Below are 24,760 nucleotides of genomic sequence, written 5' to 3' on the forward strand. Positions count from 1 at the left end.
CCACAATGATATATTGGAATTGTTCAATTGAAACCATATGTTGGCTCAATAATTCACATTTGCAAAATGTGTACCATTTTAAGACCCAATAAAAACAGAGGGGAGGGGGCTAATGTAGCAGGATAAATACTCTTGGATAGATAGAGATAACTGTGTTCCCAACCTGCTGGAAAGGAAGAAAGCCTCCTCTTTGACCAAGTACCTACAGAGCAGAAATGTAAGGCGAGTGATGTAATGGCACACTGGGGTATTGGAAAACAAAACAGAAGATAGAATTTGGAGAGAAAACAAACCTGGATTCAAATTCAGCTTTTCCGCCTATGGGCTCTGTGTCCTTTTAAAGCATTTGTAATCTCACTGAGACACTTCTATTTCTTATGACATGAAGATAATAATGCCTACCTTGGGTAATTGTTACATGGACTAAACAGACTTTAGATGAAGCATTCACATGCAGAGTACATGGTTGAACTTAACACCAAATGAAATGGATGACAACTTAAAGTTCATTCTATACTCTGCTCTTGTTTTCATTTTTTGTTTGTTTGTTTGTTTCTGGACATTAATTATGGAAAGCTGAAAAGCTGAATGGAATAGCATGTTTGATATGCCAAAACCAGAAGCTGGAACAGGAATGAAAATGAATCTGATCAGTCATGAGCAACCTCTATGCACCCCTTCACTCAGTGAAAGCTTCTTCAAAGCTAATGTGCATCCCAATGACCCAGGGATCCTGATAAAATGCAAATTCTGACTTAGTGAGCCTAGGGAGGGTTCAGAAATTCCATATTTGTAACAATCCCCAGGTGATAACAATGCTTAATCACTGGTAAGCAACTTTTTTTTTTTTTGCACAAGGGATAATTTAAGGAAAATGAAAAGGTTTTTATAAGCCCCTTTTTTTGTTCAAAATTCAGTAGCTTTATTGAATTTCATGGAGAAAAATGCTTGCTACTAGACTTTAGGGTATTAACAATAGCCAACATTATTATTGAGAGCTTACTATGTACTAATTGCAATGCCAAATGCTTTACAAATATTTGTAAAGAGTCCTTATGTACCTATTACTGTGCTACATATCTCCACAATAAAAAAAAAAAAAAAACAGAGACCCAAAGAAATTAAATGACTTGACTGTGTAAATATTACAGCCAGGTTTTTTAAAACCAGTCTGTTTGATTTCTGAGCCTGTGCAAGTTTCCGTCTGTGGTTTACTACCAAGTAAAATATCAATGATAAATTAGGCACCATACTTTACAAAAATGTTCCTAAAAGAGAAAATTTGATATTGAGGAATATGGAAACTTCTTTCTAATCTCTTTGAACAGAGCTTTAGAGTTCACAAGGGTATTTATATGCATTGTCTTATTTCATCTTGGAAACTCAAGTTCAGTATTATAATTTCTAGTTTATATCCGATGCCTAGAGCAGGACCTGGCATATAACCAGTGTTTAATAAATACTTGCTGAGGTTCAAAAATTATAAACATCTTTGAATAACAACAACAAAAATTCTTGCTAAGGTAATGAACATACAGATGAATGAATGAATGTATTGGTGGTAATTGCCTACGGCCCTGCTGAGAAGGATGTAAGGCTAAGATAGAAAGTGTGTTGTGGTAGATTTGTGATGTTTTCCATGGCTGGGGCACAGCCTGTGTAATATAACTTCCATCTTTGTAGTAGGACATCAGTCCTGGAGGGCAAGATTAATTTAGCCTTCAATCCCCTGACTCAGTAGTCCAAGCAAGATAATGGGAGGAAATGAGGTTAAAAAACATGGGGAAATTGGTGTAAATAGACTAGCCTCTAAGAGTCTAATTCCAAAATAAAGACACAATAGGAGATTAGAGACTGAAATGTGTAAGGGTTGACTGGTTTACTCATGGGCACAACCTGAATGTTCAAACACAGAAGAGGTGGAAGATCAAGGGTTTGTCCACAGAGAATATGGAAAAAGGGATAGTCAGAGTGACAGTTCTTAACAGTGCCAATTAAAGACAATTCAGCGAAGATGGTGCAGTGGTTAAAGGTGCGGCTTCTCCAGTCCTCTTATGGCAGGTAAATCCCCATGAGGAAATGGATATCTCAGTTCAATTTCACCTGGTAAAGTTAAACATTCAAAATATTTGCAGCTAACTTATCTCGCACTTGGGGTATGCTAACTAGAGTACCTGAGTATGTAGTCTTCTCCGAATACTCTAATCATTTCACATTCTCATACAGAGCACTGAACAAAGACAAAGGTTGAGGCAGAACTTGACCTTTCTCAGGTCATTGAGGATAGACCCGGTTATGGTGTGGTAACAAATACCTGCAAAATTCAGCAGCAAGCAGACCATAAGTTTATTTGTCACTCCTGCTCAGTGTCCGGTTGGTTTGGCAGTGGCTTCTGCTCACTGCAGTTGCTCGAAGAAACAGGCTGATAGAAGTTCCTCCTTAATACATTCTTCCATGGTCACTTCAACAGCTGGAAAGGATGGCTTTCGATGGGAATTTCCAGGACCAAAGAGTTCTTCAAGAATTCTCTCCCAAAGACCAGTATATTGCCTTTAAGGTCACATTCCGTGGGGTTCAGCCCTTGGCCCCTGTCAGGCAAGACCTGGGCATGACAATTTTGACAATTCTATTCTAATATTTGCCACAGCAAATGGACCAGATAAAGGATGTTATTTATATTCTGCTTTATTTGGTGTCCATTAAAGCAAGACATTTATTCTTTTATCACATATCATACTTTGTTAATACTCTTGAGATAGACTTATACTGAAAGTTTCAATTAAAATAATAGAAAGCAGTATTAATTCTACCTGACAGCCTCTTTTCTCTATACCAATCAATTTTACCTTTTCTTCATGATGATTCAAGATACAGTTAGTCCTTCCATTTGGGTTTTGTTTTTTCTATAGTAGACCTCACTGACGTTAACACTGTAAATCCTGGGGGATCCACTGTGAAGTGCTCTATGATCAGGCACGGTCTCCAATATCCCTTGGTTCAAATTTTTCCTGGGTCAACTGTTTGCTCTTAACTTGATCATCTGTTGCTCAATGAGCAGGAGGGTTTAAACGAGAAAGAAAAATTAACTAACATGTCCAGTGCGAATATGTCTAAGCAAGAAGAAGACGTGATATAATAGAGGGGAACACTAATACCAACAGATGGATCACGGCAGAATACAAAGCTCAGCTCAGCATAAATAAACACTTTCTGATAATGGAATTAACTGCTTTTTTCTCCATCACCAGAGAAATTCCAACAGGCATCAGTGGGCACTTGCTAGTGATATGATTGAGAATTTTCCTCTGCTGCATTGAGAGTTACATTAGATAATATCTAAGAAACCTCCTAGCCATAAGACTCTATGATTTGCTGACTCCATAGACTAGCATAAGAAAACTCAAGCTGTTTAGTATTACATTACATATAAAACACAAGTAATTTACCACATATTTCATATTGAAGAAAATCTCTCCAGACTTTAACCCAATCTGTATTGTGCAAACCCCAGAATAGACCCTATTTAATTGAGCCCTAAGAAAGAGCTGAGAAATGATAAACGGGGACTTGGTATTACTAAAAGATGTTACTTGTTTGCAGGTACATTCCTGGGTTCTACCAGTGGGTGGGGATGTGGCTGGGAGAGAGCATGTGATTCTCAATGCAAAGATTCGTGTTAGAAAGCAGCTAACACCTCTTTTCTTTAGTACTGGGTTAAAGAAGGAAAAGAGGATGCATAACGCTTCGGTCTTTAATGAATAGCAGTTTCTTGTACCACATCTGGACCTGGCCTCCCAGAAATGGATGTGGTCTGACAGGTGAATGTGGCTCTCCCTTTCACTCTGCTCTTCTCCTTTGCCCAACTCACTCCATTTTGAACATGAGAATCTATGCTCACTGCCTTTGGTATAATAGCCAAACAGAAAAAAATATAATTAGAAATAAGGATGATCACAAAATGGTCTATTATTTGTTGACTGTCAAGTAATACCTTTCAAGTGGTATTTAATACATTTTAATATAGCAGTAATGGATAACACTGTTGGACCCTGGAGTTATCCAAACTATATGGACTTTTGCATGCATCTTTATGAAAGTACGTTCCCATTACAAGTCTTTTCTCAACAGTTGTATTTTCCCATAACATAACTTTGGCATATTATGGACAATCAATACTCAGAACAGATTACAACAGCTTTTATTCATTCTACGAATGCATAGCGAATACTTTCTCTAAATCACACAATGAAGTTTGCTTTGAGAGCCAGCTAATAATTTAGAACAAAAATACTGTCTAAGTGATTTTGGAGAGCCACGCTAACTTTAAAGCAGCCTTGGACTCCCTCATTCCAGTCCCCAAAGCAAGTTTAGCTCAGTGGTAAGGCGCTCAGGTGCTCATATCAGGCAGATCTACGTTAAAATCTAAGTTCCTCAATTTACCAGTTTTATGACCGGGGGGCAAGTTATATACCTCCATGAGCTTCAATTCCCGCATCTGCAAAACAGAGATGAAAAATGGTAATCCTGATTTGCAGTGATTACGTAAGTGCTATGTAAAGCACATAGGCAGTGATAAATGCTCAGTGTTGCGTTTCTCGAGTTCCAAAATGCATTTTCAGTAATGCTTTAACAGCTCTGAAATCAGGAAGTGTCTTACAATAGGTGCGCAGTGCAAATGCCTGACCATTAGCTTTTTTTATTGTAGTGTCAGTGCTCGACATGAAGCTTTGGTTGTCAGGCATCCATTTCAAAGACATCCATCCCAAATAAACACATTGGCAGCTACACAGCTAGATAAAGAGCCAGGCCTCCCCACCCATGACCTTCCCCTTTTCAAAAGCCCTGTCTGAGTAACCCTGCTTTCCCTTCTCCAGGTCTACTTCCCACTTTTATGTTTTAAATTCACCATGGGGCGCCGGGGTGGCTCAGTCCTTGGGCGTCTGCCTTTGGCTCAGGGCATGATCCGACGGGGCGGTGTTCTGGGATCCAGCCCCACACAGGGCTCCTCCGCTGGTTCTTCCTCTCCCACTCCCCCTGCTTGTGTTCCCTCTCTCGCTGGCTGTCTCTCTCTCTGTCAAATAAATAAATAAAATCTTTAAAATAAATAAATAAATAAATTCACCAATTAATAGTGAACCTGGAAAACCCTAAGTCTGTCTCTCTGTCTCTTTCCTTCTGTCTTTGCCCCACCCCACCCCCCTCTCTTACTGCTACCTTACTCTGTGGCCCTGGGTGTGCTATGCATCCCCTAGGGCTTGTGAGTAATAAACTTTGTTGTTTCAAAGTTCCCTGATGGCTGTTGCTGAGGTGTGTTCTGCAATCATGGTAAGAACCGCAAGGGTCAGTCCGGGAAGAGTATTGTCCCCAATCAGGAAATGTCCGTGAGGGCTCCAACTAGAATGGGCCCAGATGAGTGCCCCCAGGCATTTCTACCCTATAGCATCATTATCAAGAGGCTCAGAGCAACCCAAAACAAAAGCACAATTTGTAGTCTCTTTGACTAGGGAGCGAGGTAAATGTCATTCTTTGTGCTTGTGTGATTTCAACCATGGATGCCCACATTATTGTCACTTCAATTGATGTATGTGCATAGTTGTTTGTATATGTGCTGAGTGTCATTGGCTTTTCCGATGGCTTTTAAAAAGATAGCACTATGATTCCCATGGAAACAAAAGGTAAAATGTATGCTTGAGGTCACAGAAAAGTAATACTGTGACATTTAATATTAAGGACACATATATCATTGTTGAAAAATCACAAAATTCCATATTTTCTTGCAAAGCAACAATCAAGACCTAAGAAAGATTCCTGGTGTGGAGAACAAAGGCAGAAAGAAATGCAGGTAAAATTAAATTTCCTTATAACCTGCAGCTCATGACAGATACTTGAGGCAGGGAGAGTATAACATTTGTCCAGGAAACTCCCAACTGTCTTACTGTTAATGCTTTGCCAGAGGGAAAAATAACATTAGCTTGACAATAGCTAGGTCTCCAGAATCCTGGGAGTCTTCTTTAACATTTGAAAATCCTTGTGGAAACTTCCCTTTATCTTTCCTTCCCCCAACCCCAAAGTATATAATCAGCTGCTCCTCATAATCTTGGGGTGGCAGTTCTTTTTGCCCATGGGTCCTGACCCCGTGCTTTAATAAAACCACCTTTTTGCACCAAAGACATCTCAAGAATGCTTTCCTGGCCATTGGCTCTGGACCCCAGAATTCCAAAGGACATCAGTACCTACAAGTAAACAAGGCCGTTAACATTTTCTTACTTAGGTATCTACAAAAAGATCAACTACCACACGCCAAGCAGTAGAAATGAAGACAGGATAAACTGATATCAGGAAGAAGTAAAAGGAATCTTAAGGAAACAACAAGCTAATATGACCAATTCATATTTTACATGGCACAGTAATAGGGTATTAAACAAGAATTTGTAAAAAAAAAATTTCCTTCCAATTTTGAACTTAGGTTCCAGAGCTATAGGATCAGGAAGACCAAAAGAAGAGAGGAAGGAAGGAAGGAAGGAAGGAAGGAAGGAAGGAAGGAAGGAAGGAAAGAAGGAAGGAAGGAAAGAAGGAAGGATGGAGGAAGGAAGGAAGGATGGAGGAAGGAAGGAAGGATGGAGGAAGGAAGGAGGAAGGAAGGAAGGATGGAGGAAGGAAGGAAGGAAAGGAGGGAGAGAGGAGGAAGAGAAGGAGGGAAGGAGAAAGGAAAGAGGGAGGAAGGAACGAGGGAAGAAAGGAGTTAATTTCTCTTGTACTTTCCTTTTAATATATGCCAAAAAGGGATAAATGGTAAAAGTTAATGTTTAAATAAGTGTAAAAGGACTTTATCAATACATTATTTAAAAAATAAGATGGCATTCTGCTATAGTTTCATTGACTGTCTTTTTTTTTTCTTTTGGTATACAAAATGATGGTACATCTTAAAGCTGATAGCATTTTAGAATGGATGAAATATGATAAGGGTTAGCTATTGTTATAGCCGTATCTCTGCAACATTAGCAACATTTCTCTCAAAAATATTTCTTGATAGAAAACAGTGCCACTTTACCCTTTTAAAGTTGCTCCATAACCATCAGGGTCCATTTTACAATATGTACAACAATGACCAAGCAATTAAACAAAATTTAAAAATGCAGTCATTTACCTATTTCTTCCGTCTCAAGTAAGGTTTGGTAATCTCCTGTGACTTTTCTTCTGGGAACTTTCGGTAACACTTCTAGGCTCAGACACATGACTGATTTGCCTGTTTAATCCAAGAAATGATTCAATAGATTTTTCCCCAGTGAACTTCCTGCCAGGGCTGTAAGCTCCCAATTTGAATAAGACTATATACCAAAGAAGGCATTAGAGAGGGTTCTCAAGAACATAACCAGGGATAGCCCTCGAGAAATGTTGCCCGTCATCTAAATTTGTCTTGAGTGTTATCTTCTTTCCCCTTAATAACTCATTGTAGGTGTGCACACATGTGTAAGCACATACAGAGTACTCTTCTGACTCTCAGCTGGCTATGAAATAACAGAATAAAGAAAGCTAAACATAAACAATGTGCCAGGAGAAAATATTTGCAATTCTAACAGAATGATAACCTGAGTACATGTGGTATTTTTTTTGGTCTCCTATAGTCTATTTGTGAAGGGACACAGTGAAAGAAATGCAAATAAAAATAAAATCACTCAACTTGAAGCTTTTAAGCTTCCAATAGTTCAGATTCTAGCATAAACAACAGATTTGCAGGAAGCTAACCAGAGTTTCCTACTACAGAGAGAATACGCAGAACTTCTATGGGCTGGAGGAAATAGGAAGATTTTCAGAGAAAGTAAAAGAGTTAGACAGAATTTGGTAAGCCAACATATTCTGGACTCCAAAGAATAAGCCCTGGGGTAGGAGTAAGGGAAAACAATAGAACCCCTAATACAAACTCCAATCCAAAAGTAGAAAACTCCTGGGCCTTTTTTCTTGGGTACAGCCCAGAAAAATGAAAAGCACCTTAAAGAAATATCCCATACCTGCCAGGATAGCAGTAGTAGCTGTGGGAGGGGGCCCATTGCATCTGGAGGTACTGAAGGACAGCAAGACCCTCACAGTCTTCCATGCTACCAGAACATATAAAGGGGAAGGAAAGATGGCTAGGTAAATGGCCAGTTTTATGCGGACCTTCTAGTGTCCTTACCATGTCTGGCCTCTCACTCTACCAACATCCTACTGCTGGATTTCCCATGTGGTATGTCCGGTGGGTCCAGCGATTTATACTCTCATGGCAGGAATGATCCTCCTTCGAAGCCACATCTTCTCTGTCTTCATTTTTTGAAAGATAATTGTCCTGGATACAGAATTCTTGGTTGATAGTTTTTGGGGGTTGTTGTTTGTTTTTCTTCCTTAGTAACTTAAAGATTCCCTGCGTTCTGCTGGCTTACATTGTTTATCTGCTGCCATCCTTATCTTTGCTCCTCTCTTCACAATTTGTCCTTTTCCTTCAGCTGATTTTTAGGTTTTTTTCTCTATCACTCATTTTAAGTAGCTTGATTCATGATTATTTTTTTGAGTTTTTTTAAGCTTTTTGGATCTGTGGGTTTATAGTTTTAATCAAATTTGGAAAAAATATTGGCCATTGTATCTCCAAATACTCTTTCTGTTTATCCTTCCTTGTCTCCTTCAGGAACCGCAATTCCATACACATAAGGCTGCTTGAGGTTGTTCCACAGCTCGCTGATGTTGTCTTCATGCTTTTTTTAGCCTTTTGTGTTTCTGTGTTTCATTTTGGATATTTTTTCAGTCTTTAAGCTCCCTAATCTCTTTTTCTGCCATGAGTTATCTCTACCTTTAATCCAATCGTGTTTATTTCACATCTCAGGCATTCTAACTTTCATCTCTATAGTTCAATTTGTTTCTTTTTTATACTTTCTATGTCTCTACTTAGTATCATCAATCTTTCCTCTTGTGTCTTGAATAAATGGAAAGCAATTATAATAACCGTTTCAATGTCTTTGTCTAATAACTCAATCATCTGTGTCAATTCTAGTTCAGTAGCGATTGATTGATTTTTCTCCTCATCATGGGTTCTGTTTACCTAGATGTGGAATGCCTGGTAATATTGAATTAAATACTAGACATTATTAATTTTAACTTGTGTGTTAGATATTGTTGTATTCTTATAAATATTCCTCAGTTTGTTCTGGGATGTGGGTACATTACCTGGAAATAGTTTGATCTTTATAAGTTTTATTTATAAGCTTTTTTAGTCTGTGTCAGAGCAGCATTTAGAATATGGCTAATACTTACCCACTACTGAGGCAAAATTCTTTCATGTAATCTACCTAACATTTAGTCAATAATGAAGTTTTCTACTCTGCCTGGTTGCAATTGGACCTCCTTTCAGCCCTGTGTGAGCTGTAGAGATTGTTCCCTCTCATCCTTTCAGTGGTTCTTTCTCCACTTCTGGTAGTTTCCTTTCTGCATGTGCTGATCACTACTCAGCTGAAGACTTGAGGAAGACCCTCTACAGACATCTGGAGGTCCTTCTCTGTGCAGTTCTATCCTCCCCACTACCTTGCTCTGTGAACTCTAGCCACCCTAGCCTCCTTGGACCTCCAGCCCCATTTCTCCACCTGGTATACACTTCCTTATACTATCTCTGGTTTTCCAACTTTCTGGGGTCATTGTCCTCCTTGCCTGATGCCCAGTGTCTTGAAAACTTTTTTTTTTTTTTTAGGATTTTATTTATTTATTTGAGAGAGAGCGAGAGCACGAGCAGAGGGAGGGGCAGAGGGAGAGAGAGGGAGAAGCCGACTCCCCACCGAGCATATAGCCTGACAATGCAGGGCTCCATCCCAGGATCCTGAGATCATGACCTGAGATGAAGTCAGACACTTAACCAACTGAGCCACCCAGGTGCCCCTTGAAAACTCTTATTTAATGTACCATGTCAGGTGTTTTAGTCATTTCAGATTGGAGGTTATATTCATCTTCTGTTATTTCATCTTGGCAAGAAGCAAAAATACTGTAATATTTTTTCTAGTGTCTTAAGTTTACTAGTAATATTTGAGTTCATATATTCTGATGATATTCTGTTTGGGGTAATTTGGGATGGCACTTTTCAATCAACAGTCTTTCTTCCTCAAATTAAAATACCTATAAACATCTCCATGTTTAGGATTCTAAAACTAAGATCCCAAAGTATTAAAATATCTAGAGTAAGAGCAAACCACAAAAATATTTTGCTTACACATTGCCAAGCATCTAAAATCTAGATGTATCCAAGTAGCCTGATGTTTAGTTTCATATAGACCTAATATCTGAATGCTTACTTTTTCTCTTTCCTGTCAGCTGTTGGAGCTCAGTATCCATGAGTGCAAGCTACAGACAATTCCCCATTCCAAAGCTAATCCTTTTCTTCTCTTCAAGCAGCTTTGGAATGTAGCCATACCTGAGCCAAGGAGGGCCCAGGAGGTTAAAAATAAGAAATATTTCTCTCTAATTGGAGATTGTAAAAATCATTCTACAAGTGGAAAGTAAATTTTTAATGACAAATCACTTTTAGTTATTTTTAAACTTGTTTATATTCTTCATGACAGGAATATTTTTCTTTTCTGGGGATCATTTTGTCCTTTTCCACTTGGCTTCTACTTTTGAGATAAAGCCATTATCAATAAACCATTTGGGAGCAGAAAAAAGGAAGATGGCTTACCCTGGGCAGAAAGCCCCATGTTCATCTTATCCAAACATGCATGGACCCAGTGACATACCCCATAGTGAAGTGGCTTGCTATACCTAATACTAACTAAAATCTCTAAGACTGAGAACATTTTTATTTTGTGTTCTCTCTATATTAAATACCTTCAATCCTATTATATTACTGTGCTGTCACAACAGTGTTATTCTAAGTCACAAGTCTTTCCACTCTTCATAAATTATAGTTTGCTGTCAGTTTGTACCAGGCACTGGCCTACTTTGGGGGGGGGAAAGCATTCTCTATTTTTTTAAATACAGTTAAGAGTCTTTCTAAACATCATCAGTTACTTGGTTACTTGACAGACCTCCCTGGTAGCACATGCTTTATTTTTAAACTTTCTTAAAATCCAAACTTCATTTTTATTTTTATACAGCTTTAAAAAAAAATAGTTCAAAGGATATTTCCAGTGAATTGTTAGGACCAAGACAAATTTTGTTGTTATATTTTATTAAAACCTGCCCTCTTTATTTTTCCTCATTGAGAATGGGAAATTATACTTTTTCCTCCCATTTTCCTTATAACATTTGCATGTAGACAACCACACATCTTCAAACTTGGTTTAAGTATCCCTGAAAAAAAACTTCATTTACATTAAAAGAAATGAAAGAGAAAAAATATGGTAATTATCTGATGATGTAGATTTTTTAAATTTTTTCACGTACATTACAGGATATAATTTAGTCTCTGAAGCTACCTAAGAGAAATTCCTTCCAACTGCATTTCTTTAGAATAAAAAACTGAATTTGGATTTGGATTCAAAACATAATCAAGGACTTTTTCACTGCAAGACAATTTTTAAATCTCAAAAATCTTGAAAAAAAAAGGCAGCCAAGGACCAAGAAACACAAGCATGGAAGACGTTCCTATTTTCTGACAAAGAAAGTGAAATGCTATTACTAATTCTGCCACATCCCTCCACTCCCCACCCTAACTGATTTCTGAAGGGTAACTGTTTGGCCATTTAGTAGACTCCTTTGTAAGTTTTATTAAGACCAGAACTAGCAGAGTTCCTTGAATAGGGAGACTGACTCAGCCCCATTGTTCCCCAGTAACCTCAGTCAGTGGCTCTTGGCCTAAAAATCTCATGACACTTGTCTTGCTCCCAAGCTTGGATGTGAGCTTTCACTCTGTCAAATCATCACAGTCTTTGCAGGGCCCTCTCATCTGATCCTCACTGTACACTCCCGTCTGCAGACTCTTCGCACCCCGTGTCCCCCTAACCTCAACAGATCGTACAGCAGCGTCTGCTCCTTCTTGCTTTCCCATGTGATTGCTGAACAAAGCGCTTGCACAATCAAAGTGAAACTGGTACATCCTCCCTCTTACTCTCTCTCCCCGCCTTTTCTCATCTCCTCCAGTTCTATTGGTCTTTATAATTAAAATGATGAGGGAAAATATAATTAAAATGTGGCCTCAAAGAGGGGAAATAAACGAGGTTTGATTCTTCTCTAACCTATAGCTGGATTATAACCCAGGACATGTACTTCCAATAGCAGTAAAGTGAAAATCTTCACCAGGAAAACAGCAAATTACTCTGCAGGGTGGTCTGATGCTTCTGTAGTTTACAGACCAGGACACTCTAGGACCATATGTACAGACTGCTGCATAGTTTACTCAGGATGGGTCAAAAGTCACTCTTCTGAGTGATACTCCCTTCTGAATGTTCTGAATATTGGAACTCGCAGGACTTTTTCCCTTCTCTCCTGCCAGATTAAGTGTGAGACATCACTGGCTGACTGTTGGCCAGACAAAATATGTATTCAAATAGATTATCTGACCATCATTAAATAATAGAATTCCTTAAATTCTACAGTTTAACTATCACAACAACAAATATTTGGCTCTCACTATATGCTTGGTTCTGTGCTAATCACAAGAATATAAAGGTAAATAAAATACGTCCCTATCCTTGAGGAATTCACAGTCAAGTGGAGAAGACAAACTAGTTCATAGATAATCCAGTACAATGCAACACACATAACAGAAGAAAAAAGAAAAAGTACCATTGAAACATTAACTCCAGTGCAACTGACGAATCACTAAACTCTAGCTCTGAAACTACTAAGATACACTACATGTTATAAACTGTATATAAAACTACCTCTGAAACTATAATATAAGCTATATGTTAATTAATTGAATTTAAATTTTAAAAAAAGAAAAGAAAAAGAAACACTAGTTGCAAAAAACATCTTGTCAAAACACTAAATAGGAAGTGACCAACTTCACCTAAGGTGCTAACATATATTCACTAAGCACTTCCTATGACTGTATTAGGCACTTAGGAGATAGAGGGGAACACAGCTCCTATCTTTCTGTAGAAATCAAGTATAAATCAAGCTGGAGAGACAAACCTAGAACAAACAAATACATAAATTAATGGACAATTATGAACAATGGAAAGTGCCATGAGGGAAAAAACAGAATGGTACAAAAGGAACTGATAAGGAGAACTGATTAAAATTGGGAAATCAAGGAAGGGCTTTTAGAGGAAATGCCATTATAACTAAGTCATAGAGGAGAGTTACTGAGTCACCCTGACTTGCAATGGACTTGAATTTGGTGTTAGCTTGTTGGTGATATTTGTTACCACAGAATGTCATAGCCTATTCTCACTAACGGAGATAGACTGGGAGAACTGATCAGACTCTCTTCCCACATGATACTTATTTCCTTGTAAGCATTCTCATTATGTTTTCACGAGTGTGTTGTATTGCCTATATTTCATGGGAACTTTGTGATTGTTCTTGTTAAGAATTGCCCCAAACCAATGTTCTTTTTTTTTTTAAAGATTTTATTTATTTATTTGACAGAGATAGGGACAGCCAGCGAGAGAGGGAACATAAGCAGGGGGAGTGGGAGAGGAAGAAGCAGGCTCCCAGCGGAGGAGCCTGATGTGGGGCTCGATCCCAGAACTCCAGGATCACGCCCTGAGCCGAAGGCAGATGCTTAATGACTGAGCCACCCAGGCGCCCCCCAAACCAATGTTCTTATAGCATATAATAACCACTTCACTGCGTTAATGTGACAAGCAGATTAGATCAACAAAATTTCTTCCACTCTCTCTTCTTTTCTTCCATCTTTTCTTCCTTCTTTCGTTGCTACCTTTCTACCTTTCCTAGTTCCCTTTTCTTTCTTACTCATCCAATTCTTTTCCTTTCTCCTCCCACCCTCTGTAAACAATGGTTGCTTAATAAATGCTAGTGATTACCTGTTAATTGATAAAATAATACCCAAACTGCTAAATCCTGGGGCTTTCTTATCTTCCCACTTTGTCTTCCTTTTCTCTCTTTTCCCATCCCAGAACCTCTACTCTGGTCCAAAATAACTCCCTTGTACTTTTCTCTTTTCTGACATGGTCTAGGAATTCAGCCTGATAGTCTGGGGGAGGGGAGCTGTTGAGAGTGAGAGCTTCCACTTTCCAGAGACACCTTTTGGGTTTCTAGACTACATAGTCTACCACATAGTGGGACCTCATCTCATACAAGCCTCTTTGTCTATACAAATTCCACTATTATCATAATTAGAAACAGTCTCAGGATCACAAAAATCTTTGGCAGGGGAAATCATGGAGCTTAAGAAATCTTATAGGTCTTCAGGCCCATGGTGCCAGCCTGATTTCCTGCTTCCCTCTCTGAAGTAGTAACTGGACCAAAGGAACAACAAGATTTTAAAGTGCACTGAAAAGAAGAAAGGATACACAAGCTGTAAGCTAGCCAACCCTGCTGGCTCTGCATGGCAAAGATTGCAAATACGCCGCGGTACGGGGTGAGGGCGCTTGTCTACTTCCATGACTCCTGCCGCTGCTTAAATTTACCCAGTTCCTGCCCCTTGACTTCATCTCTAGTTTTCAGCCCTAGACTCAACTGTTGTCCCTATCAGCAGATGGTACTTCTCGATTTTTCTCCTCTAAGTCCTGTCTTGTATATCTGGGTTTGGGCATTTCCTCTGGCTCCATTTACTTCAGGCCCATCGTTAGAAGCCCACCTTAACTCTGACTCTAGTGGATCAGCCCAAGACGAAACTGTACACATATGAAGACCTTATAAATAAATAACTTTTAAAAATGAACAAGATGAAGAGTTTAGTGCAAAAAGCCATGGCACACTGGAGCTAACTAGCACTGGCTCATGAGAACTAATTGTTAGGTTTTTGGGAATTTTGCAAGTCAGTTGTTAAACATAGATTATTGAAAATTATGTTATTTAAACTTGAAATTAAATAAATTATATTAAAATAAAGGGAATGCATATGTAAAACTCATCACTTTGTAATTATTTTACTATTTTCTATGCCCTTGGGGTTATCTGGATCTTACATATCTATATGATGGAAATGCTTTATAACGGTGTGTCATTGCACAATCTTCCTAACTCTGCATTCAGTGACCCGGGCATGGTGAGTGTATTCACACCACGGAAACCAGCAAATGCTACAAAGAGCTTTTTTCTCCCACAGAGCCACCTGTTAAATCGTTGACTGCACACAACTGTAGGAGTGCTGGTGTCTTTCAGAAGCAGTTAATAAAGACAAATACACGGGGTCAGGGGAATATTTGTAGTTACTTCCCCAGAATCCATTCTCATACTGTCCCCTTCATTAATAAGACCTTGAGTTTTTCATCCATGTAGGTTGCATGGTACCTTGCCTACAGCTGCAGAACAGGGCCCTTATTGTCTCAAGCACAGTGGCCAAGCCCAAACCTCTGACTACAGTCAGCCTGGTTCAAGGATGAATTCACGGTCCAAATCAAACCAACATAGCCCCTGAGGCTGATTTGAAGGACCTGCCATTCATAACCTTTCATTCCTACTGTACACGAACAAGGAAGTTTGTAGCTGCAGAAGACACTGGTAACTATCCTGGAACCACAAATGAAAAAGACTATCCGAGAATGAATTTAAGCTGAGGAAGTAGAACCAAAAAATGATGAGAGAGAAACTAGATTCTGGACCAGGAGCAGACTGAAAACCTAATTATAGACTTTCTGTAAGTCAGTGAATTCCTTTTTGACTTCAGTGTGATTGAAGTAGACTTTCAGTTACTTGTACCAAAGTGATGCCTTCCTGATACATGACATGGAGTTTATATCTTTAGATGGGGTAATTGTAGGAAAAAGTAAATACTCTGAGCCATTCATATCGTGATTGTTTGTGTATATATGCCTGACTCTTTAGAGAGCAAACTCTTTGTAGGCTGAAACTTCCTATTGCACATCTTTGTAGCTATAGTTGACTTAACATTGTGCCCTGCACAGAGTAGGGGGCGAGTAGTAATAAGTGCTTAATCTAGGTTTGCTTAATTGAATTGGTTGGTAAGTCAGGGAGGGATTGTGCAAGAAGTGGAGTGAATCCGAGTAAATTCCTCGTCCCTTCTTTGGCCAAGCAGCCAATTTGAATCCATCTGTTGTCATTTGTGAATGTCCCAGGAAAAAAAGAATGAAGTAATATGGCTCTTGAGTCCAACAGTCCAGTCTCTCCAATGGAGAAGGTGGTAGTTTTCTGCTAGAATGCAGTGAAAATAAGTCATCGTCTTTTTCGTTAGCATAATTGCTAAGAAAACTCCTTTTGTCCATGTTTTTACGATGCCAAATATCTGGAGAAGAATTAAAATGTGCAGTCAACATGTCTCAAAAAATCTACCCATGTGGCACCACAGTGACAAAATACCCAGTTACTTAACCAAACTTCTCTTCTATCCACGAGTCTGGGTTGTTTGTGTCAGAAAGTGACAGTATCAAGTGTGACAATCCCAGAACTGTATGGCACTGTAGCTTTGAATGACACCAGTCCCTTATGACTTGGAGAGGAAGATAAGTACTAACACAGGCAGATCACATGAGTATTTCAGTTACATTTCAAGGCCGAAAGGAAATAACTACCAAAATAGGAAAGCGGCCTCCACTTTCCCATCCTTTTCCTGTCTTCTCTCCAATCCTATCACTGTCAACATGCAATGTATCTTCTTTATTTATATTCATTTAATTTTCTATCCATTTCCTAGAAGGTAAGCTCCAGGAGGGCAAGTATTCACCTCCATTTTTTTCCACAGCTCTGGTAGCAGTAACTAAAATAACTCTAGCATATAATAAATGCTCAATAAACATTTCTTGGACAAATGAGTTGGCCTGATGGATGGCAATTTGCTAATTAACTCATAGATCAGAAACTAAAATGGCCTGGTAAAAAAAATTTTTTTTGTTTTTCTAAATTAAATGAAAAGACTCTGTGCTGGCTCCACTACAATCTAACTTTGTGATTACAAACAATTTGTTTCCTATCGTGTCCCTTGGTTTGTCCATCTGGAAAACGAAGATAATGGTGCCAACCCTACATTCTTCAAAAACTTTTCAGTGTCTCAAAAGACAATAGCTGCCAAGGCCTTAGGCTAAAGATGCATGACAAAGCTTAGCACGGATGGTTTTTCATAGGATTAAACAATTATCTCAGTTGTCCACTTACTTATTAAACTGGCAAAATTCCATTTTCAGCTCTTGTTCCTGTACATACTAGCAACCGTGCATTAATCAGTTTTCTATATTGCTATTGCTTCCAAAGTATTGTTATTAACATTTTTAATTAACTATTTCCAAACAAAATTGCCATGTCCTACACTGCAAATTTGCCTTCGAAGTTACAAACTTTTTAATGATAAATTTTTAATTATAAAAATAGACATGCTTACAAATCCAATCGAACTGGTACTTATTTAAAATGTGAAGTAGTATTTCTCTAGGGTAATCCCCCTTCCCCCCAGTATGTTAATAGCAAATCAGTCTTTCTGTTGTGGGATTTTTATTTACCCTGTTCTCATTTTCTCCTTCAAGCTAAATTCTATTTTGCAAGGTCCCTCTTCCAGTCTTTAAAAAAAAAAAAAATGATCCTGTACCTTTAATAACAGAGACCTGGTGAGAGGTTTCTTTCCAAACTTGTTCCCTGGCTTCCAAGTGACGAAACCAGCTGTAATTTGAGAGCAGAGAGATCCTCAGGATATCATTAGCCAAAGGAAAAGCTCCACATTCCCACCCAGTCCAGAAGTTGAAATCGTATCAGAAAGCAAGAGCCTTTCTGCAGCCACAGGCTCCGTCTTTCAGGAGCAAGGGGGACCTCGGAGAGTGGAGCAACAGAGCCCTGGAGGAGGGGTTCCCTCTCCTGCCCCTGCTCCTGCTGCCTCGCCTCCAGCGGGAAAGAGCAGGCTGAGTTCCAGCCTGGAGCGCAGGAACGCGGAGCCAGGGTGCATCCTGCGCCGTGGCCGTGCGACCCAGGCTGGTGACACAGCCACATGAAGCCTGCTGGGGAGGGCGGGCCAGGGTGCAGCAAGCCGGCGGGGACTGAGGCTGTCGCCGTCTTGGGGAGGCACTGACTCCCAGGGGGACCCCCTTCTGCGTGCCTGGGCGAACAGTCTTCTCCAGGGGTCCCCGGTCATCCTGACTATCCAGGATGGTGTTCGCAAAGTTCCTCTGGATGGGTGTCTTCTGCCACCTGTGTCAGGGCTACTTCGATGGCCCTCTCTACCCGGAGATGTCCAACGGGACTCTGCACCACTACTTCGTGCCCGATGGGGACTATGAAGAGAATGATGACCCCGAGAAGTGCCAGCTGCTCTTCAGGGTGAGTGACCACCGGCGCTGCTCCCAGGGGGAGGGGAGCCAGGCCAGCAGTCTGCTGAGCCTCACCCTTCGGGAAGAGTTCACCGTGCTGGGCCGCCAGGTGGAGGATGCTGGGCGTGTCCTGGAGGGCATCAGTAAGAGCATCTCCTACGACCTGGACGGGGAAGAGAGCTATGGCAAGTACCTGCGGCGGGAGTCCCACCAGATCGGGGATGCCTACTCCAACTCGGACAAGTCCCTCACTGAGCTGGAAAGCAAGTTTAAGCAGGGCCAGGAACAGGACAGCCGGCAAGAGAGCAGGCTCAACGAGGACTTCTTGGGGATGCTGGTCCACACCAGGTCCCTGCTGAAAGAAACGCTTGACATCTCTGTGGGGCTCAGGGACAAATACGAGCTGCTGGCCCTCACCATCAGGAGCCATGGGACCAGGCTAGGTCGGCTGAAAAATGATTATCTTAAAGTGTAGGTGGAAGGGCACTCTGCCAGGGAGAGGGCATCGAGTCAGCCCGGTTGTGGCGGGTGGGGACAGAAGACAGGGCTAACATTTCCCTTTTACTTATTATTTTTTATGTCTGGATTTGCACTTGGAGAATGATCTGAAGCGATCTTTAAAGGAAATAAGCGAGAGTCGAGTTGTTTCGTTTTTGTATCTTATTTATGGGATTGCTATTGATCTGTTACTTGGAAAGAAAAACGCCATGCCTCCTGCCTTTCCTAGAGGACTTTGTAACTCTGCAGAGACACCTGTTTCAGCCACATCTGGAAGGACACAGTGTATGCAGTAGGGAGTGATTAAATTTCCCCACCCTGGAGATTATGTGAAAATACTCAGAGAGGATAGTGCAGAGTTCCTTTTCGCCTTCAGCCTTCGCTCTTGGGCTCTGAAAGCTGTCAGTTGTCTGTTTTTCAGATGAGGTCCGAGGTGCTGCTCAGTCTGCCTGCCAGCGGATGGGAGTCGCCAGTTTCTTCTTCTCCTTTTCTCTCTTATTTATTAACCATGGTCTCCAAGGTTTTGTTTTTAGTTTTGGGGTTTTTTGTTTGTTTTTCGTGTTTTTGTTTTTTTGTAAGAGTATTGCCTAGAAACTATATGCAAATCGTCCTTTGCAGGGAGGTGTCTGAGGTGCCTCTGTGAGTGTAAGTTGAAGTGGCTACATTTAAGAAGTCCAAGCTTTGTGGTGGGTGCACACTCATGTTGCTAAGCTGATTTGTTGTGTCTCTCATTGTATGCCCGTGTCCCCAGAGCTACAGTCCATTACAAAAAAGTAGCTAGATTGTTTGAACACACCCCCAAATGCTGATGATGTAGGTTACCAATGTATTCGTTCTGGTTTGGGGGGGTTTGCTTCTGTTTGCGTATTGGAAACTTGTACTTCCAGTAGGGGGCTTCTAATTCTAATAACTTCTTCACTAAGTTTTATTATTCAGCCAATAAATATGTTCTCGTATAATACTGGCTTATTTTCTAATTGATATCCATAACTTTCATATTGCAAAACGGAGTACAGTGCAAGAGGAAGGAGAAGGGTGGGACTCAAGCCAGTTTACTCAGAGTATATGATAAAAAAGACAGAGGGATGGCTACGTATTTGGCAATCCTCCCTTCCCTGGCCACCCTTACCATTCTCAAAAGAAAAAAATCTAGGTCTTGCCAGAAGTTGATCTCTGATGGTCTGCCTAAAAACTCCATGTTTCCCAGTTTTTCCCATAGAAACAGCTGGAAAAGTTTATGACGAGGCTTGTAAGTTATATGCCCTCATAATGCAGATGGAGGGCTCCATTCTAAGTTATAAGAACTATAATGATGTTTAATAATTTTGAAGCCAGGTCTATGTTACTGACTAATGATTTCAAAAGGTGGAAATGCACTTTATTTCATGTCTTTTCCGAGCCCCTCACTCTCATCTTAAATATACTTTCCTTTCTCTCTCACACACACACACAGAGGAAAATAAATAAATGTTCACAATCTACTCTTCAACAATGAAGCATTTTTTCTCTCCCATGAAAAACAATTCCAGTTTTCTATTCCTATGATGTGTCCAATATATCCTCCTATTACTGTAAGGGAAACTAAGGCCAGAAAATGGCTGACCCTTGTTGTAACAGCTCCATGTCTCTTAAAGTACAGACCTTTCCCACAGTGCTCCTTGCAAGGAGCTGAGGCCTGACCCTTTGCATAGCTACCTCATTGTTTAAAATATAAAAGAGCAACACACGAAGTAATACTTAAAATAGTTGTTTGTAGTTTCTTCGCATCACTCAGGAGCCTGCTTTTAGCTGCCTCTCTACTAGTGTGTGAGGAGAAGTTAAATGATTGTCGAAAAGGGGTTCCTTCTTTATTCCATGAAAGATGAGGGAAAAACAGCAGAGGCAAAGGAGATGATATCTGTCACTTACACGTTGTAGTCTGTAGTCACAACGCTTAATATCTCAAAACTTTCCTATCACTCACTTCACAGGACTCAAGTCTAATCCATGGACATATCAAATGTCATCTCTTCAATTTCCCCATCTGCAATAGGAGAATATTAAGCACATGACACGGTTAGAAAACTGGTTTCCCTGTGTATGCTAATTTCAATCAATCCATAACGGCTGCATACACTATTAGGCTAAGAAGGATTTAAAAGGCACAGATGTAAAGAGGGCTGTCCCCAGTTAGAGACGCCTTCCATGGGTGCAGAAAGAGGAGCAGCGGTACATCTGCTACAAATTTGAAAACGCTGAAACGGATTATATATGAGGTTCTTTCCAGGGTGAACATTCTATGAGTCCTGCAAAACCAGAACGAAATTATCTGACATTGAATCATCCATTCAAGGCTAGACATACAGCCAGTAATCCCACAGAGTCTTATGTAAATGGCCCTAGAGGGCAAATGAGAATTTCCAGGTGGGGGTAGGGAACTGTGCTAAGATACCAACCCAGAGGCTAGCATCACAAGGCTTTTCCAAATCCTCTTATGGGGCGGGGGGGAGCCAGACACACTCAGCTCTTTCCTCCCCACTTCCTTGTTATGCTTATTAGGACCTCCTTACTCGCCAGGTGACAAATTCTTTTCAATAATGCTTCTTTATTTCTCAGACCATGAAATAATATTTTGAGAATCTGAAGAAAACTACATACTTTCTTCCCTGAGAAATCTGACAAAAATATCCATACAATTTAGGATATTTGTAATTTTTATAAATAATTATCAATCACTTAACACGTGTCAGGTACTGAGTTAGGGTGTGGGTAATTCTGGGATATCACGAAGCCTTGGGACTTAATCTAACTAAAAGTTTTTAAAAGCCTCTTGGAGTTTTATTTGAGTGGGAGACATTTTGTTTTATTGTCATAATTTTTAGTTAGTTATTTTTTTTAAAGATTTTATTTATTTATTTCAGAGAGAGAGCAAGTGAGAGAAAGAGCACAAGCCAGGGGTGGGGGAAGAGGCAGAAGGAGAAGCAGACTCCCCAATGAGCCGGGACCCCCCAATGCAGGCCTCAATCCCAGGGCCCTGGGACCATGACCTGAGCAGAAGGCAGACACTTAACTGACTGAGCCACCCAGGTGCCCCAAGTTTTAGTTAGTTACAAAAATAATGAAACAGCTAACTTTTTTGAGAACTCAGGGCCTGTGCTAAGAACTTTGTCTGAGTTACTTCCCTTAATTCTAGCAACAAACTGTGAGGAAAGTATCGTAGAAAAGGAATTATTCCATGCCAAGTGCTTCGAACAGTACCTGACACAGAATGAATCTTCAATAAATGTTAGTTATTATTAAGACTCCTTTGGTAACTGAGGCCCAGAAAGCCTAGGAAACGTTCCCGAGGTGGGAGCTGTGGGATGTCTTACATACTTCCCTATATTTTCCCTTTTTAAACTGATGGTTATCTAGTGGAGTATAGGTGAAATAAAAGAAGAATGTGGAGGCTAGGGGTCCACTGGGGCCACTAGCTGTCCCCTGCAAACATTGATTGTCCCTACAGGCCCGTCAGCTGACGTCCTACAGCAGTTCAGATGTCTGACCTCTGTCAGTCAGAAGCTGAGTGGCTCCTATGTTTACAGAATTTCTTGCTGATTCTTTCTCTGTGTGATGCATTGGTAAATACCACTACTCCCCACTCTCCTAATCTGACCGTGTGAAGATTTCCCTATACCTACTTGGAAACATTCCATAGGTATCTGTTATCGAGAGTCTGTTGATAAAGGACACCAGTCCATGTTAGCCTCTGCAGCCACCAAAGCCACACTCCTAGCAGCCGGCAGAAGCCTGCCTGTGTAGGTGTGTGATGAAAGCAGCACGGAGAGGCTGTTCATAGTTCACATACTTTTCATTGCCTTTTAAACTCTTGTTTATAACTCTGCTAAGGAAATAGGCTCAAAGCTTTCTGAGAGACGTCGTGAAACTTAGATTATAAACTATTTTAGCAAGTAATAAAAATGTCCATGAAAACCATGAAAGATGTGAAATCACTCTAAATGGGTAGCATGCTCAAATTTCCTTGGGACATTTTTCAGAGGACGATTATTAAAATCTTTTTTTTTTTTTTTAAGATTTTATTTATTTATTCGACAGAGACAGAGACAGCCAGCGAGAGAGGGAACACAAGCAGGGGGAGTGGGAGAGGAAGAAGCAGGCTCATAGCGGAGGAGCCTGATGTGGGGCTCGATCCCATAACGCCGGGATCATGCCCTGAGCCGAAGGCAGACGCTCAACCGCTGTGCCACCCAGGCGCCCCAAAATCTTCTTGATAAGAAACAATAATCGGTTGTGAAATATAAATGCTAACTGTGGTTTATCAGTGTTTTCATATAACAGGGAAAACAACTGGAGACCTAAGTCTTGGTTAGAAATAGAATACAGAAATGCATGACGATAATTCACGGATATAGAGAATGAGATTCTGTGACTCATCTTAGCGATTTTGGAGTTGGGGTTGTGCTTAGGAATACTATCTCCAGGGTCAAGATCCTGGTGGGTATGTCATTCGTCCAACATTTTTAAAGAGCCACCATATGAGGTACCCAGGCTAGAAAGTGGCGTATAGACACGTGAGAAAAAGGACACCTAGACCAAGAATCAGAGCGTCATGTGGGATTGGCACAGTACAAGCTTCTCTAGGAGCCTAGCAAGAATCTAAACTAGAATTGTTTGGGAAATGTAAAGCAATGTAAATAAAATAAGGATTTGGTATAATCACACATTCAAGAGCTACAAGGGTTGCATCGTTGCTATTATTATTGTCGTTCTACTTTTAAATAACATTTTTTCCCAATTATACAAGCCATAGCTGTAGTATTCTAATAACGTGAAAACAGCAAAACACAAAGAAAACAAAATCATTCATAGTCTCAAATTCTCCCAGCATCCACCTACTATTTGCATTTTGGTGTACTTAATTTTTTTAGTATTTTTTAACACATGCCTAGGTGACTGTATTTTCCTTTGGGAAAAAATGATATCCTAGTAATACATTGTTTTGTAGCATCTGTCTCTTATAGGGATTAAATATGTTCAGTAGCATAGATCTTTTAAAAATGCTTACATCTCCCCACGGTACTTTAGGAGGCAAAGGTTCCAGGTTCTAGATCTTGCCCCACCATGTGTTGTGCAGCGTTGAACAAATCCCTTAAGCGTTACTTTTGTTTGCAAAATGCAGACAGTAGCCAATATTTATTAAACAAGCACCGCTCAAATTTTTTGGTGCATTATCTGATATCATCCTCCCAGAATTATATTTCAGGCAGATGTTATATTTTCTGAAATTTTTGGACAAAGAGACTGAGGCACAAAGAATAAGTTAAGCAACTTACCCAAGGTCTCACAGCCAGACGGGAATGGAGTCAAGATTCTTTCTCCTCTATCACCGTACTAACCACTAATGATGCTTTTCCTTTCTGAAGGCAGGAGACGAGACACATGATTTCCTAACTCCCTTCCTATTCTAAATGGCCTATGAAATGAACATTTTCCTTATATCATTTCCTTAATTGAAAGAATGCAAACCCAATTTCTCTCAGAGAACTTGTTTATCTGCTTGATTTATGTTGGGTAAAGAATCTCCCGCACATGCATCTGTCACGCCATGATTCTTTGCCTAAGAGCAACCGGCTTCTTGCTAAATCTTTTCTTTTCCAAGCACTTTCACCTGTACTATTACATTTGACAACACATGTTTATCGATGCTGAACTGGCCAGGATGGTTTGTGGTGGTTAGCATTTGGTGATGGGAGCCCAATGTTCACATCTAGAAAAGTCAGTCAGGACTGAAGCCAGATGGAAAGATGCCTTGTCCGGACACCGTTTACCTTACAGGTCTGCCTTTCATGCATCTTTCATCCATTCAAAACACACTCACCGAGTGCTTGCTTTGACAGCATGTATACTAAAAATGGAACAAAATGCAGTCATTGAATGCCTACTAGGTATCA

General features: G+C 40.2%; 1 protein-coding gene across 1 annotated transcript; it reads left to right on the plus strand.

The window, feature by feature from the left end:
• Positions 1-17,791: 17,791 nt before the first annotated feature.
• On the plus strand, positions 17,792-19,789 carry FIBIN (fin bud initiation factor homolog). Its single transcript, XM_008686887.2, has one exon. It carries the CDS (start codon positions 18,172-18,174, stop codon positions 18,805-18,807), a length of 636 nt encoding a protein of 211 aa, XP_008685109.1. The 5' UTR covers positions 17,792-18,171; the 3' UTR covers positions 18,808-19,789.
• Positions 19,790-24,760: the final 4,971 nt, after the last annotated feature.

This window comes from Ursus maritimus, unplaced genomic scaffold (genome assembly GCF_017311325.1).
Source record: "Ursus maritimus isolate PB19 unplaced genomic scaffold, ASM1731132v1 scaffold_23, whole genome shotgun sequence".
Taxonomy (NCBI): domain Eukaryota; kingdom Metazoa; phylum Chordata; class Mammalia; order Carnivora; family Ursidae; genus Ursus; species Ursus maritimus.